The following is a 17,422-nucleotide window of genomic DNA, read 5'->3' as shown; positions in this document are numbered from 1 at the left end:
TCGACCGTAGAGGTTTGAGAAGGAGTGAAAGTTGGGCAAGAGGGAGTGTGACAACCTTTCCATCGCATGGTACATCCACGGTGGCTTAAGCAGAATTGTGGTGAAATGTGGTGCTAATGTGGCATCATTAACCTCTCTTAAAGTTCACATGTACTTCTTAGCTGTGGCCTTTTTTTCGCGAGTGTCGACACCTTGCTGTCAGAAGCTTAATCGTGCCCGAGGGCGATATAGCAGGGCGCCACACTTTTCCACCACAGAGGGAGCTTGTAAGAACCCTAGAGCCTAATATCAAACTTATGTGTTGGAATAGAAGGCATTAACTGGCTATCGAAGACGGGATCCTGTAATTCTGTTGTAGAGTGAACAACACCTTCGTGAACTCGGTCCATACAGTTCTATAACTCGGGCGTTTGCATAGGGAGACATGAGAATACAGTAATTTTTGCTGATAAAATTGGTCTTGTATCTCATAACTAAACTCTTGTTCTTGGTTGTATAGATTTAACAACTTTTAGAGATCTCCTTCCCATTTTTAGACAGAGTATCATATTCGTCCATTGATCAATCCGCGGAGCCTAACTTAATTTTCTGCATCGTTTTGGAAGAGTACAGCTAGATATGTTATAGCAGGCTGTCTCGTAAAACAACTTATACTATAACGTAATCCGACAATTCCAAAGAGGCATATAGTCTGCTACAGGTTTATGAACCTATGGGATTACGTGGGATAACTGTGCTAAAATAGACGTTATAATGAAATTTTCCGTCGCTACTCATTTCTGTATGAACAGTCGCTTTACAGATCCTGTATCGATTGCAGAACCACTAAGGTGAAATCCTGGAACAAGGTGTGGCCCGACGGGCCTAGATGAATTACTGATAATGCTCTCATATACACAAAAGATGTGTTCCTTTCCGCGATATAAAATTAGCAACCGTTGTTAGTAATCTAGGCTATGAAGATGTAATTCGCTACCTTATCTCACGTCTGGTGTTACAAGTGCTTTTCAGTACAAATCCGTAGAGCGCCTTCCCAAAGACTCATATTGTGCACTCTGCATTGGTGGATTTGATAATTCCTAACTACTTAAAAGAAAAGGTTAACTAGTATCGAAAGTTGGGGTCCACTGTTTCTGTATTTAGCTCGTTTATAAATACCTTTTCTGCTTCCACTAATAAGCTTCTTTTATTCATATTTTACAAGAAGTGTTTCGGGAAATGATTCCCATTTTCTAGTGTCTTACCTTTTTGTAATATGCCATTTTTACGCAATGTTTTCGTTGTGTGACATTCTGCTTTGTTTAATTGTCTTTACTGCAATCTATAAAAAACGTGCAATTTCAGTTGGATATCGATTTTATGAATGTAGTTAGTGCCGCAATTTGGAAGACCTTAGAATACAGTTTTCCTACGGTCCATTTGTGCAGAGTGTCACACATGTCAGACGTTACATACAATTTTCAGTGCACAGCGTACATCGAGAATAACTGACGTAAACAAACAGCTACAAAGATTATTTTAGATGTAGCTATAGAGATAATATTACAGGTCTTCCACAGAGTATGATACGCTTTTGTACAGAGGGTATTTATCATAACAGTATGGATCATTCTTTGTTTATAGCAGTTTTACAATGGTACTTATTTCGATATGTTACTATTTTTATTTAAATACATTGTCAAAGCGTCTGAAGAAATTCACTGATTTACTTTCAAGTTCTTCGTTCTGTTTTCATATTTTCTGTAATCTCCAGCTCTTCTTGTTTTCACAGTCGCAGGCTTTCACGAAACCATTTATAGTTGACAAAATCAGTTTCCGTATTCCCCTGTGTATTGGTGATCGTGCTTCAGAGACTTTCATAACCCGCTTTCTCACCTTTGAATTTTCGTTATCGTGTGCCAAACTGTTGTCTGCAGGCTGGGTGGGCCGCTTGGCAGCGTGGCCTGGCTTCCGCGTCTTCTCGCGCCTGTCTTACGCAATCTACCTCACCCAGTTCCCCGTCTACTTCTACAACATCGGAAGAACAAGAGCGCCGCAGTTCTACCATCATACAGCGCTGGTAAGTTTTATCCTCAGAAGATTGAGACACTTACATTTTTGCTGGAATTAATGAATCAACTAAAATCTGTGTTCTGAACCAGCTTGCTCCACACACAACTCACACTGTCCCTGTTATGGTTGTGCAGATTTCACCCTTCCCGTTCCCTCAGCCTCTCGATCGTCAGCAACATAAACGTGACAATGAGCTCTACACGCAATCGTCGCATACACTGGCCAGATGCAATATGAACCGTTCCTGTATCGTGACTTAACTGAAACTCTGCCGTATTACACTATCCCGTCATATACGTATTCTGAAACCACGGTACTTCATTTGTATTTGACTGAAATTTAGCATGTGTAGGAGAGTTTGAAATTAGTAAAAAGACTACTGAAAACGTTTCACACCCTGTGTCTCAACTCAATATATTTCATTTAAGTCGTTCTACCTAAGAACGCCTGAATTGGGACACAGAGCTCAATTAACATTGTGCCCGAGGAAGGAAAGCCTTTCCACTCAGGTGGATAAACAGCCTTATGGGTTCCTCTAGTTAATAACGCCACGCGAATTAAACTCTTTGTGGCAGATGCGTTATCACGTTGCTGTCAGAGCACGCACCACAGAACCATGCATGGGTAAGGAGATCACGATTACATCTTATTAACTGTGTAGCCTCCCCACTATATTCGTTTCTGTACGAAATTTAGCTCAACTTTACCTCCCACTCTATAAAAGTCTATGTATTACCAAAACTATGTACTCACGAACTGTTATTCAACTGAAAGTCGTATGCAATCCTTTAGCTGAACAGAACATAATTTGAACTGAACTGTAACTTATCTGAATAAAACTTGTCTTTATATTAAATGTACAACTGAAGTACAACAATTACCTGGCCCTAATCAAAATATCCACTGACCTCGCGTCTTCACAATTGTGGTCTCCTGCCCTCTCGTCTCGTATAGAGTGCCTAAAGGAAGTTGCGTTCTCGGAATGCTATACAACAATTGAAGCAAATAACATTAATAGCTTTATTTCAATAAAGCATATTTGACAAGACTTAACTTTGAATTTACGATGTTGTCGCAGGGGACGGGCAACATTCGCAGGGGATGGGGGACTTGCAAAAAATCAGAGTTCTTTGCTATATGTGATGTCCTCGCATGCAGTTGGTATGGACAACACGTCACTGCTATCGTAGTGCTCTCCTAGTACTGTCCGATTCCTGTCCGCATACTGTCCCGAAGCTGGCAGGTCCGGCGATTATATTCTCTTCTTTTAGAGGTCGCTCCTGCCGTGGTGCGGTCCTTGTCAGCGGGCTATGGGCTGACGTACTCTCACCGCCTTCTCTGCTCTTGCAATCTTCGTCTTCCTGCCGGCGCTTTCCGATAGTCCGGAACAACAACATTGTTGCAATTTTCTCGAAAACACAGCAAACATTAAGCACCCAGTGACCAAGCTAGATTTCTATTCTAAATAAAATATCCAAACTATATTCGAACTGTTAAATACGACTTCGTGAAATGTGGTAACATGTAGTAATAAACAGTGGAGTGGGGAGACTAACTGTTCCTATGAAATGATATTCGAAGACAACGATTTTAGAATGAAGTATGTATTGAAAAAAAAACAGTGTAAAACTTGGCTTGATCTTCACAGATAACACGTCTGAACAATAATACTACGATTAATAAAGTGAACAATGATGTAAAAAGGGTAGAATGTTAACAGAGAATTTGTGTAAAAATCAAATACGTCAATCAGTTAATACGTTAATGCATGACTCACGGAAGTGGTGTGGTCTTTCTCTAAGCGCTGAGCAAATGTACAAAGACAACTAGCTGACAATAGTCATTCTGAAAAACTAGCTGCGCATTTCTGCCGTCTTACCTCAAGCGTCTTCTCTTAAAAAAATAATAACATTTTTTAAATTTTATATTCTCTTCGCCTTCTAATACATACGTCTTATTCGTCCTTGCTGTCCTATATAATCAATCTTTCTTCATCTACCAGATACCATCGCAAGTCAACACAACACATTTGAATACGTCCATCACCAACCACACATCAGCTAAGAAAATATTAGACTGTGCCACGACAAGACCAAAGATTGTTTAACAGTAACGTAATTTGCTCTTTCTCTGACATGCACATGGATAACATGTTTTTGTTATTGTGGCCTTCAGTCCAGAGACTGGTTCGATACAGTCCTCCAAGCTACTCTTTCCTGCGCAAGCTTCCTCATGTCCAAGTAACAACTGCAACCTACATCCTTCTGAATCTGCTTAGTGTATTGATCTCTTGGTCTCCCTCTACTATTTTCACCCTCCACGCTGTCCTCCAATACTATATTGGTGATCCCCCGATGCCTCGGAACATGTCCTACCAACCGATCCCTTCTTCTTGTCAAGTTGTGCCACGAACTCCTCTTCTCCCCGATGCTAATGAGTACCTCCTCATTAGTTATGTGATCTACCCATCTAATCTTCAGCATTCTTCTGTAACAAAACATTTCGAAAGCTTCTATTCTCTTCTTCTCTAAACCAATTATCGCCCATGTTTCACTTCCATACATGGTTACACTCCATACAAATACTTTCAACAAAGAGTTTCTGACACTTAAATCTATGCTCGACGTTAACAAATTTCTCTTCTTAAGAAACACTTTCCTTGCCATTGCCAGTCTACATTTTATATACTCTCTACTTCGACCATCATCAGTTATTTTGCTCCCCAAATAGCCAAACTCATATATTACTTTAAGTGGCTCATTTTCTAATTTAATTCCCTCAATATCACCTGATTTGATTTGACTAAATTCCATTATCCTCGTTTTGCTCTTGTTGATGTTCATCTTATATCCTCCTTTCAAGACACTGTCCATTCCGTTCAACTGATCTTCCAGGTCCTTTGCTGTCTCTGACAGAATTACAGTGTCATCGGCAAACCGCAAAGTTTTTATTTTTTCTCGATGCATTTTAATTCCTACTGCAAATTTTTCTTTTGTTTCCTTTATTGCTTGCTCAATATACAGATTGAATAACATCGGGGATAGGCTACAACCCCGTCTCACTCCCTTCCCAACCACTGCTTCCCTCTCATGCACATCGACTCTTATAATTGCCATCTGGTTTCTGTACAAATTATAAATAGCCTCTCGGTCTCTGTATTTTACCCCTTCCACCTTCAGAATTTGAAAGAGAGTAAACCAGTCAACATTGTCAAAAGCTTTCTCTAAGTCTACAAATGCTAGAAACGTAGGTTTGCCTTTCCTTAATCTTTCTTCTAAGATAAGTCGTAAGGTCAGTATTGCCTCACGTGTTCTAAGAATTCTACGGAATCCATACTGATCTTCCCCGAGGTCGGCTTCTACCAGTTTTTCCATTCGTCTCCAAAGAATTCGCGTTAGTATTTTGCAGCTGTGACTTATTAAACAGTTCAGTATCTGTTCTGTTACCCAAGGATTTCTACTAGCCCTCATCTTTCTACCTGCTAGATCCTTTGCTGCCTTTATCATTTCATCTCTTAAAGCTACCCATTCTTCTTCTACTGCATTTCTTTCCCCCGCTTTTGTCAATCGTTCCTTAATGCTATCTCTCAAACTCTCTACAACTTCTAGTTCTTTCAGTTTATCCAGATCCCACCTCCTTAAATTCCCACCTTTTCGCAGTGTCTTCAGTTTTAATCTACAGTTGATAACCAATAGATTGTGGCCAGAGTCCACATCTGCCATTGGAGATGTCTTACATTATAAAACCTTGTTCCTAATCTCTGTCTTGAAATGAAATGTAGTCCCATACTCCGTGATGGAGCATAGGGGAACGATGCGGGAGATCCGCACCGCTTTACTAGGCAAGGTCCTAGTGGAGGTGGTTTGCCATTGCCTTCCTCCGACCGTGATGGGGATGAATGAGATGATGAAGACGACACAACAACACCCAGTCATCTCGAGGCAGGAAAAATCCCTGACCCCACCAGGAATCGAACCCGGGAGCCCCGGGCGCAGGAAGCGAGAACGCTACTGCGAGACCACGAGCAGCGGTCTTACCATTGTATAATCTATCTGAAACCTTCCAGTGTCTCCAGGCCTTTTCCACGAATACAACCTTCTTTCATGATTTTTAAAGCGTTAGCTATGATTAAGTTATGCTCTGTGCAAAATTCTACCAGGTGGCTTCCCCTTTCATTCCTTACCCCCATTCCATATTCACCTGCAACTTTTCCTCCTCTTCATTTTCCTAATGTCGAATTCCAGTCCCCCATCACTATTAAATCTTAGTCTCCCTTCACTATCTGAATACTTTCTTTTATCTCATCATACATTTCTTCAATTTCTTCGTCATCTGCAGAGCTAGTTGGCATATAAACTTGTACTACTGTAGTAGGCGTGGGCTTCGTGTCTATCTTGGCGGCAATAATGCTTTCACTATGCTGTTTGTAGTAGCTTACCCGCGCTCCTATTTTTTATTCATTACTAAACCTACTTCTGCATTACTCCTATTTGATTTTGTCACCTGACCAGAAGTCTTGTTCCTCCTGCCATCAAACTTCACTAATTCCCACTATATCTGACTTTAACCTGTCCATTCCCCTTTTCAAATTTTCTGACCTACCTACCCGATTAAGGGATTTGACATTCCACGCCGCGATCCGTAGAACGCCAGTTTTCTTTCTCCTAATAACGACGTCCTCCTGAGTAGTCCCCGCCCAGAGATCCGAATGGGGGACTATTGTACCTCCTAAATATTTTACCCAAGACGACATCATCATCACTTAACCATACAGAAAGCTGCATGCCCTCGGAAAAAATTACGACTGTAGTTTCCCCTTGCTTTCAGCCATTCGCAATACCAGCAAAGCAAGGCCGTTTGGGCTAATGTCACAAGGCTACATCAGTCAATCACCCAGACTGTTGCCCCTGCAACTACTGAAATTGGCTGGCCGAAGTGGGTGAGCGGTTGTAGGCGCTACAGTCTGGAGCCGCGCGACCGCTACGGTCGCGGGTTCGAATCCTGCCTCGGGCATGGATGTGTGTGATGTCCTTAGGTTAGTTAGGCTTAAGTAGTTCTAAGTTCTAGGGGACGGATGATCTCAGCAGTTAAGTCCCATAGTGCTCAGATCCTTTTGAACCATTTTGAACTGAAAAGGCATCTATAGTATACAAAAACCAAAATAACATGACTACCTGACAACTGCATTCCTCAGTCGTTTCTTAAAGGTTATGTGTCTACATTTTAGTTTTAAATACGTGTTTCAGTAGACATTCGCAATAATTTTATTTGTGCTCCATAGTCGTACCCCTGCCATTTACATCTTTCATTTCTTCTTTTGCTGACGAAGAAATTGTCCTTCGAAAAACGTACCCTACCAACCTGACTTGCTATTCTGTCTGCCGGTCTCTCTCTTTCTCTCTGACAACTTTCTGCAACCTTCCACTTCACCTTTCCTGTCTCCTGCTTGTTCATTTGCTTCATAATTTGCCTGTTTGGATTTCAATATCTTCCCGTAGAAACATACATCAGCTGACTCCAGAAATTTTAATACGAGCTGCCCTTGATTCGACTTTCTCACGTGACCATACTTTTAGATATTTGAATTCTGTTTTTTCTTTTATTTTTTTTATTTTTTTATAGTTCGTTGCGTTTGGTCTGTGCGGGCGTCACAAGACATCTGTTCAAGTTGACCGGTGATTCCTTGACTCAGTTTTTTTTATTACAGAGAGCACACAGCCCTCTGACAGAACACCCTGAGCTACAGTGCCGGCAATTCTGTTAGTTGATCTTACATATCTTATCCAAATTAGATATTTAGCTGCTTGTTACCGTTGCCCCTACGTCTTCATTAGCTCTGTTTGAATCTTGTTCCGTCTTCAGTTTCCTCTGTCCTCTTTTGGAGTACTGCTGCGCGGTCTGGGATCCTTATCAGATAAGATTAACGGATTACATCGAGAAAGTTCGAAGAGGAGCAGCACGTTTTGTATTGTCGCGAAATTGGGAAGAGTGTGTCACTTACGTGATACAGAATTTGGGGTGAACATAATTAAAACAAAGGTGGTTTTCGTTGCGTCGGGATCTTCTCACGAAATTTCAGTCACCAATTTTCTCCTCCGAATGTGAAAATGTTTTGTTGAGACTGATCTACATAGGAAGAAACGATCATCATAATAAAATAAGGGGCATCAGAGCTTGCACGGAAAGATATGGGTGTTCGTTTCTTCCGCTCGCTGTTCGAGATGAATAATAGAGAATAATTGTGAAGGCAGTTAAGTGTGATTCGCAGAGTATCCATGTAGATATAGATCCAGATGTAGTCTGCTCAGCAGATTACCAACTGCATTCACTATTTCTTCTAACTACTTCCTACATTCAGCTAATAGAGAAATGCATTTACTTCTAAACTTATACATTCCACATGTTCCATAATTCATTTGATCGAATTTTCTATCGAAACTATGTGGAAAGAATCATTTTACTGGATATGTACACACTATTAGTATTGTTGCACAGTCATACTCTTACTGCTACACTAAAATAGTTTATTACAGGCAACCATTTCTTAAATTCACAAGTTTCTACGGAATAGAAACAGTTGTCCAGACGGAATAATTTTAGATTAGGTTTAAAACGTGCTTTTCTACCTCTCAGATATTTTATGTTAGTGCTTAAATGCTAAAAAAATGTTTGTTAACGTATACTGACTTCCTTTCTCAGCCAATGGCAGCTTTAATAATGGATAATAAAACCCCTTTTTTTTCTTCTAGTGTTGTACATTTCAATACCACCATTCTTCCCAAATTCGATGGATTATTTATGAACAATTTCGATAGCTACATATTGTCAAGTTGCAGTTAAAATGCTCTGTGCAATCAATAATCTCTAAGTGATGAATTACCCCATAAAATTATTCAATAAGATTAACTTCTCATGGTTGGGGTTCACAGTCATATAATAACGCTGCAAAAGTTACATTCTGTCAGAGTATAAAACTATCTCACATGTCAGATAGTTTTATATTCTGACAGAATGTAAACTTTGCACTGTTATTTGAAAATTGCCACAAGGCCGAAAATTCAATCGTGATAATAAATATTTTATACAGTCAACGGCGACTATGATGTCTTTTAAGAAATATCCAGTAAGACATTTCGAGTGGAAATATGAATATTACATTAGGAGGCTGATACGGTTTAGCAATTATACGAGAACAAAAGTAGCTGAATTCAATTGTTTGAGCAGTTCGCTAGTGTGCTTCTTGCAATTCAAGTTTTCATGTAGTCGCACTGGTAATTTTCAGTCTGGGGCCATTTTTAAATGCCTTTAATATAAAAAATCAACGAACTAATGCAAAGTGAAAAGATAAAACACTTTTCTTTTAATGCTGTCACACTTTTGCAAACTGCAACTGCTGCTACCTTACCTACAGATGCGTCAGTGAAACGTATGTCGGTATATTTACAAATTCTTTAGTGCTACGTGGGAACCTCGAATATCTGCATCATATGTTACATACAGGAACGCATTGTGTGGTACATCACATAACTGAAATGCTGTTGACAAAGGGCTTCCAAGTCTTTGCTTACAGTATTTAACAGCACAACGTGTCTTTCCATTTCCATATTTCCACAGACGTTAACACAGTCGTCATAAAACGCGAGAACAGGCAACAGTCAAAGAATATGTTTATAGCGTGACATTTTACAGAGAGATGATGTTTACCAACAAAGAAATTGCAGTCGTCTGGCCACAATATTTGCATTCATAAGTGCCCTGTCATTTTACTTAATAAAAACTTTGAATAGAGTGTGCTAAAATTGCTTACAGTAACGTCACTAATACAACAAAATACACTTGTAACTTCTGCAGAAAATATACCGTGGTTTTGCTGCATTCATTCTTTGTAAGTGGTAAAAGCAATTTCTCTCTTACTTTAGTATGCATTCTACTGAAAAATTCCACAATAAATTCACCAATACGATAAAATATAATAGTCATTACCACACAAAACACAAGCCATCCAGCAACTCTGCTTCATGTCCCCATGTCCAGTTCACTGGAATATATGGTGCTTTAGATATGACTGAAGTTCTCCAATAACCTCCTCTTCTTCAAATCTGTCTGTTCGTTTAATAATTGCGATGGCTACTTTTCATACGTTCGTATACTTCTGTCTCCTATAAAATCTTTATGGTTTTCCCCTTGTAAGCTCTTTGTAAAAATTTTATTGTATATGGAGTGTGGATGGTCTGTTTTCACTCAAATGTGTGCCAAATGGGAGTGGATTATTCTCTCTGTCTCACATGTTCCTTCAAACGGGTATTAGAATTTCTTCCTGTTCGACCAATGTAAAACTGCTCTCTGTGTCCACAACTTATTAAAAGCACCCCCTCTGCGTCTGATGACGGACGATACAGTTTAGCGCGTTATCAATATGGAAACTCACGTTAACATTTGTCTTATGATACAAGCATTTCACTTCTAAAATCTTTCCGATATACGGCATGCAATTTTTTTAATCTCCTTCTGTATCTCTTTAGCTAGTGTGATCTTGTCATTTCTTACTGAGCATTGGAGTCTGCGAATGCACGCATGAACAAACTAATAAAAGTAACCTTATTGTAGTTACTGACTTATATACATATTAAAACTGGTAATGTTAAACTAGAGATAATAATTGGAGTCGATAATGTGAATAAGACAGGCCCACTGATATTAATTTAGCCAATTTGTTGTGCAATAGTTCAGACTGATAATGCTCTGCTGCACGTGATGCTGAATTTACAACCTATCTTCGAATAACGATGGACGTCACTGCTTCCCTGGCAAACTCGTTCGCTATACTTGTTGCTCGTAGGAAACGTCTGGCTGTAGGTGGGGCTTCTCAAGCACTCTTCTTGTCTTGGGGACACGCATGCGAACTGCATGGAAGCTGATTCCCAGAGACACACACAAACCCTCAACGATTCCACGCCATAACGTTTACAGGCTCAGCTTGCTGCTTTTTCGGGAGTAATAACACTAAATTCAACTGTTGAAATCACAGATCATTTACAACTATGTAATCAGAATCATCTATCTAGTTTGTCACACAATGTTCACTTCGTAAACATGCTTCTTTCTTGGTGTAGAACTTCATACAAACGTTATTGTATGTTACACCTACTCCCTGTTATACGTCCATACGTATGTTCCCATTTTGATGGTACCTAGTCCACAAGAGTATTGGGAAAAGAAATAGACTTTTTCACGTTCATTCAATGATGATGGACTACTAAACTTGGATCTAGTTAGCTAGACCAAACATCTTCACCCACGTCCCCACCCTATTGTTAATGGAACCTGTTCTTCGCATATTGGTTTCCCTATACACATTTTGAGAATGCGCGATAAGAAAAATTTTATGCTCATCAATTAAACACCGTAGTGTGCAGCTCGTTTTGTGGATAAATAGAGTGCAGAAAATATAGGTGCAATTAATCATGTCTTTAAAATAGGTAGTAAGACAGTACATTTTAAGAAAGTATATTTACCAAGGTCAAGGTTTTCCTATATGACTTTCATTCTTTTTCATTCTTCAGAACTGTTAATCATAAAACAATCTTAGAAGAGGCAGTATCATTATGGTAGTTTGTTGTGTATTTAACTTTTCTTTACTGAACGACTATATTTGACTTCAGCCCAAACGTGATCTGAAAGTCAAAGAGATGTTAATATCATTGTTGAACACAACATCTGCTACAGGAACTTTCGTTATAGCTGCTATATTCCTGTGATTCGTTAATTTAAATATTATTCGTAGGACACCAACAAAGTAGGTAAAATTGCTCGAACAGAAGCTGCTCGAAAAATCTGACTAACTTGAACAATACCAGAGATGCAATAGTCTCAGACTGTTCAGAATTCCTCAGAACAATAGAGAGAAAAGAGATGGATTTGTGATCAGTCTTGTCCGAGAGAAGCTAGGCCTGCAGGTGACAAAAAGCGCGAAGTAAGACGCCACGACTGCGAAACCTAGACCATTATAGTGAAGGTTGTGTCACACAGGAAACTAACTGATATCTTCAGAACAAAGGAGAAGCTCGAGAAGTCACGTCTGACGATAGGGGAGAATCTCATCTCTGAAAGACTAAAGATGTTGAACAGTGTGATCACGAGATTTGGGCTACAAGATTGTGGGCAAACGTCGGCGCGATAATGGTAATGATCTAAAATGGGGAAAGATTTGTCTGCAATGCAGCTGAACTCGAATGCCTGTGCTTTAAGAGCTAAAAAAAGTCATCTCTTCCTGACTCTATTTTGTGTGTTTACTTTTGTGTCTTTATTTCGCAAAGTAACAATTTAATTTGTAATACTTTCCTTAAAGCAGGTTTCTGTTAATATCATTCGTTTGTTTAGGTTTACTTTTAGTACTGATTATAAATATTCTGTTCAATTTTACATTTCCAATAGCAACATAGTTCGTTATTTCACTGTTAGTGCACTATTCTGACAAGGCTCGGATTCAGATGACTAATTTATTGTCTTACTACCATTTTTATTCAGCAACTAGCTGTACCCGGACATGATTTTCTGTGGTTCAGTCTGCTTAAATGCAAGAGGAAGAAAGGAGAAAGCACTTGTTTCTAATATTTATCTTAATTTGATGTAAGTCCTAATCCTCTTCTCTCCCCTTGCTCTGTCCATCTTCCCCATTTGCTTTCCTGCTTTCTCTCCCCTCCTCCTTCCAATTGTCTCTGTCCATCACCTACTACCCCCGTCTCCAGCTCCTCCTGCTTTCTCTCTCTCCCCTCTCTCAGCCCATCACCTCTTCCCCTTTTTCTCCGTCCATCTTCTCCTTCCCCCTCTCTCTCCAGCTCCTCCTATCCCTCCCCCTCCCGTCTGTCCGTCTCCTCTTTGCCGTTTTCTATGTATATTTTCTCCCACCCTTCTGTCTGTCTCCTCTTCCCCTACCTCTCTGATCTTGAGTCTTGTTCTTTGTTATTGGAAACTCAGATTCTGTAGTAGTATTCTAATCATAAACAAATAACCCATAAATACAACTTTCCTGTTTGCTGACAAAGTAATGTGAAAATTTGAAGCAAACTGGAAAGGTAAATTTTGAGATTTTTAGGTAACAATGTTTTCCTTTATAAATTTCGCAGATACGTGTTTATATATTGTATGTATTATACTTACATATATTAAAGGATTAGGTACCTAAAATCATGCCCTTATTAGAATTCAATGTTATGTCAAAATTTCAAAGCAGTTGGTCAAGAATTTTCGGAGATTAACGATTATGACCAAACCGACATTAACGTTTTTATACCCTTTTGGTACGTGTATATAAAACATATACCAGATGGCGTTTCAGTACATATAAAACACTTAATTATTCGAATGCAACGTTGTGTCAAAATTTCACTCCAGTTCGTGAAAAACGTTTGGAAATTTGAGACTTTGAAGAACCGAAAGTGACTTTTATAATTTTTAGAGACTATAAATATTCCTAATTGCAAATCTCCGAAAATTTTTGACCGAATGCTTTGAAATTTTAACAAAACGTTGCCCTGGAATATACACGTATCCTTATATACCTATTTTGACACATGTAGCAAATAACGTTTTCTACATTTAACATTAAGACAATGTAGTTTCAAAAATCTCTAAAGAAATATATATCTAAAAACACGCTTGTATTAGAATGCAAAGTTTTGTCAGAATTTCAAAGCAACTGGAGATGTACAATTTTGAACGAACTAACGTTTACAATTTTATTTAAATAGATTTATTATCATATCACTGTTGCTGTCGTTAGTACCATTAATAGTACACTTTGTTTTTCCACTGTCTTATTTTCAATACTGTTACACACACATTATTCTAGATCTGTTCAGCGAGTTTCTGTTCCTGAAACCAGTCGGCTGTTTAGCGAGCCCTGCCAAAGCCTGGCCACAAAACCTCCCGTCTCCCTGAGGGGAACCCACGCTCCCCTGCCTCAGAGCACTCCGCTATGCATTGTTCCCCCCAGCCCCGCTGGCTCAGATTCGCTGGTGACCAGAAGCGGCAACCTTCGGAGACGTTCACAGGGTTTGTTATTATGTTCTATATCTTTTTTTCATTGTACATAAAAGATGTGTCATCAGTTTTGTCCTACTGTAACTACCACATGTGCGCTGGTGAGCTCCAGTCGTACCTACCTGTGACACCAATGAACCTGAAGGCAGGTATTGAGAATCTCAATACCGACCTATGTTTACTATCGAAATATGCACAGGATAGTGGGTTAAAACTTAACACATCCGAAACTGAAGCGGTACTGCTTGGTCATTCTAGATTCATTAGCCAGAAATATCGGGAGCCCTACCATCTTTAACCCTATGTGGGACAAATATCGATTTCTCTCCTTCAGCAAAGAGTCTAAGAGTGATAATAAATGAAAATCGAAATTGGACTGAGGACGTAACAGCAATGTGCAAGAAGGTGCCATCATTAATCCATGCCATATAAAAGTATAAAAACCTATTCTGTCTTGATACGAAAAACAAAAATGTACAAACACTTACACTATGTGATCAAAAGTATCGGGACAGCCCCAAAAACATATGTTTTTCATTTTAGGTGCAATGTGCTGCCCCCTGTTGCCAGGTATTCCATATCAGCGACCTCAGTAGTCATTAGACACCTTGAGAGAACAGAATGGGGCGGTGGTATTACGGTATGGTCGTGTTTGTCATGGAGGAGGCTTGTACCCCTTGTTGTTTTGAGTGGAGCTATTACAGAACAGGCCTACATTGATGTTTTAAGCACTTTTTTGCTTCCCACTGTTGAAGAGCAATTCGGGGATGGCGATTGCATCTTTTAACACGATCGAACACCTGTTCATAATTCACGGTCTGTGGCGGAGTGGTTACACGACAATAACATCCCTGTAATGGACTGGCCTGCACGGCGTCCTGCCCTGAATAATATAGAACACCTTTGGGATGTTTTATAACGCCCACTTCGTGCCAGGCCTCACCTACCGACATCGATACCTCTCCTCAGTGCAGCACTCCATGAAGAATGGGCTGCCATTCCGAAGAAACCTTCTAGCACCTGATTGAACGTATGCCTGCGATAGTGGAAGCTGTCATCAAGGCTAAGGGTGGAACAATACCATACTGAATTCCAGAATTACCGATAGAAGGCGCCACGAACTTGAAAGTCATTTTCAACCAGGTGTCCGGATACTTTTGATCTCATAGTGTATGTTTCCAATGACATGACAACGATGTTATACTGCAAGGCCTTTCCCTGGAAAGCTCACGGCCCCTAGAACTGGGCATGAATGCCTGTGTTCGTTATATCTGTGATGTTCGACTCTTTGATCATATTACACCATCACATGTAGAGCTATCCTGGCTGCATGCAAGCAAGCACAGAAATTTCCGTGCTCTCTGTCTTCTCTACTGTCTTATCAAAGAACGCTGTCCCTCAAATCTCTCCTCGACCTTAAGGTTGTTATCTGAAGAACATGACAGAAAAACCCGTTAACATCAGATTAAATTCCCTTCTGTCCCTCTCTATTCTTCAGTCACTTTCTCGAAGTCCTCCTCAGAATCAAGAACCCGACCCTAGAGTAGCCTCCTGCGTTATATTAGAGAACTGTATAACATCTCCAGCTTCAGAAGACTGCTAACGACTTACCTACTAAAGCAACAATAAGGATTACCTTTGTCCCTAAATGCACTCGTTACGTAGTACATCCTTCCTTGTAACCAGACCTTCCTCTTTTCCCAGTATTCTTAGCCATCTTAAATTTCCTTTCTCAGAGCTTGCTGTATCCGAAGATATCTATCTTGTACACCTATAAATTCTTTTTGTATCTACCACTACTATTATTATTATTACTATTATTGGTGTTATCACTATTAGTGGCAACAACTGCAGTAGTACAAGTACTGCCAGTATTAACCTTATTAATTCATAGTCAGTGTTGTTTACTCACATTGCCACCCAAGACACTCAGATAATTGTAATACTGTTTATCATGTCCAAAATAATTATTAGGAAACTTCAAATGAAACAAGGTACTGTATTTGTGAACCGCTGATCCTATGTAAGAGAGGGCCTGATGGCACTAATCGCGTCACGTTAAATAAATAAATGATATCAGTAATATGACAAGAAGACAATGCATTTTTATAGATATATTATGAAATTCAAAAAATTGTAATGCAGTAAAACTCCAACTTTTTTATGTTAGATACAGCTTAGGAATAATGTTTTATCATCATACCATGTTAGCTTGTAGAAAATAAATTTTTTCAGTACTTGTCAATATTCGCTAATAGACAGTTAATTACAAAATGACAATAAATTAAAAGCACTTTTTTCCTTCAGCCTTCAGTTTTATAATTTATTAATTAATACCTTTGTTGTAGATGTATATAATATTTTTATTAGTAACTAGTTTTGAACATTTTCGTACATTCTCCTACTGTTACCTACGTTAGAAGGTACAGTTTTACTACAAAATACGAAAGTTCAAATTTTCAAACATTTTGTGTGGACAGAGTACAGTGGTGCAGTAAATCTATTGTGATATACCTGCTTTTGTAATGCTTCATTGTATGTAATATATTTGTTTTTTCATCACATCAATAAACAATTTTTATTTGTGAATAACAATAAAAATGTTGTCTAGTATGCTAGTTTTCGTATTTCTTCCATTCTTGAGATTTTACTTACATACTTTAGTATTAATATTTGGTTGATATCTTCCCTTGTACGTACAGTACTTTCCCTAGAGGTTAGCTAATTTATAGCCATTTTATTCCCTTCAAGTTAGTGCCTCATTCTTTATTTGTTTTTTTTCCCACTTCTTTCTGGACCTCGCTTATTCAACCGTCATGCTTTGTATACTTCTTGCAAACAGCTTTTGGTTGCACTCAATTTTATTATGACAACTCACCAATGTGGTTTTACACTCAACATAGATGACTTCCTGGACACTGGGACTCCGCAACTGTCCATCAAAATTATGATTGTGAGTACTTGTCTTCGTTTTCTCTCGAAATGCAGCACCATCTATGATTCTGTACTTCCACCATTTCATAGAATTTTACACTGGGATTTGTATTTTTGGTAGATAAACCCGAAGGTGCTTCTATATCGACGTGAACCTCGTAGTAGTAAATAAAACACCTTCATACACCTAAGAGGCTTTTGTAAACTCCTCGTCATTCTTGACTTTTAGTTGTTATAATTTTTATTATAATCTGAATGAGTCTTGCTTGAGTGCTGAGTGTTTCTTGTTGTTATTCACAATGTCTCGGAGCTGTGGCTACCCTCGCCAGCAAGATTGTAAAATGTTATTTGGCTGTATTACGAATGTCTTGGTGCACCTAAAATTCGATAGGGA

At 39.1% G+C, this 17,422-nt stretch overlaps 1 protein-coding gene across 1 annotated transcript in view; it reads left to right on the top strand.

Annotated features, from left to right (window-relative positions):
• The window catches only part of LOC126199531 (uncharacterized), a 240,416-nt gene that overhangs the window by 195,341 nt on the left and 27,653 nt on the right, over positions 1-17,422 (top strand). The window contains exons 12-13 of the mRNA XM_049936451.1: positions 1,917-2,063; positions 6,427-6,464. Coding sequence (XP_049792408.1) covers positions 1,917-2,063; positions 6,427-6,464 — 185 coding nt within the window. The remainder of the gene's footprint in view (positions 1-1,916; positions 2,064-6,426; positions 6,465-17,422) is intronic.

This window comes from Schistocerca nitens, chromosome 8 (genome assembly GCF_023898315.1).
Source record: "Schistocerca nitens isolate TAMUIC-IGC-003100 chromosome 8, iqSchNite1.1, whole genome shotgun sequence".
NCBI lineage: Eukaryota > Metazoa > Arthropoda > Insecta > Orthoptera > Acrididae > Schistocerca > Schistocerca nitens.
The sequence above is the reverse complement of the archived record's forward strand: the minus strand, read 5'-3'. Positions and strand labels throughout refer to the sequence as shown.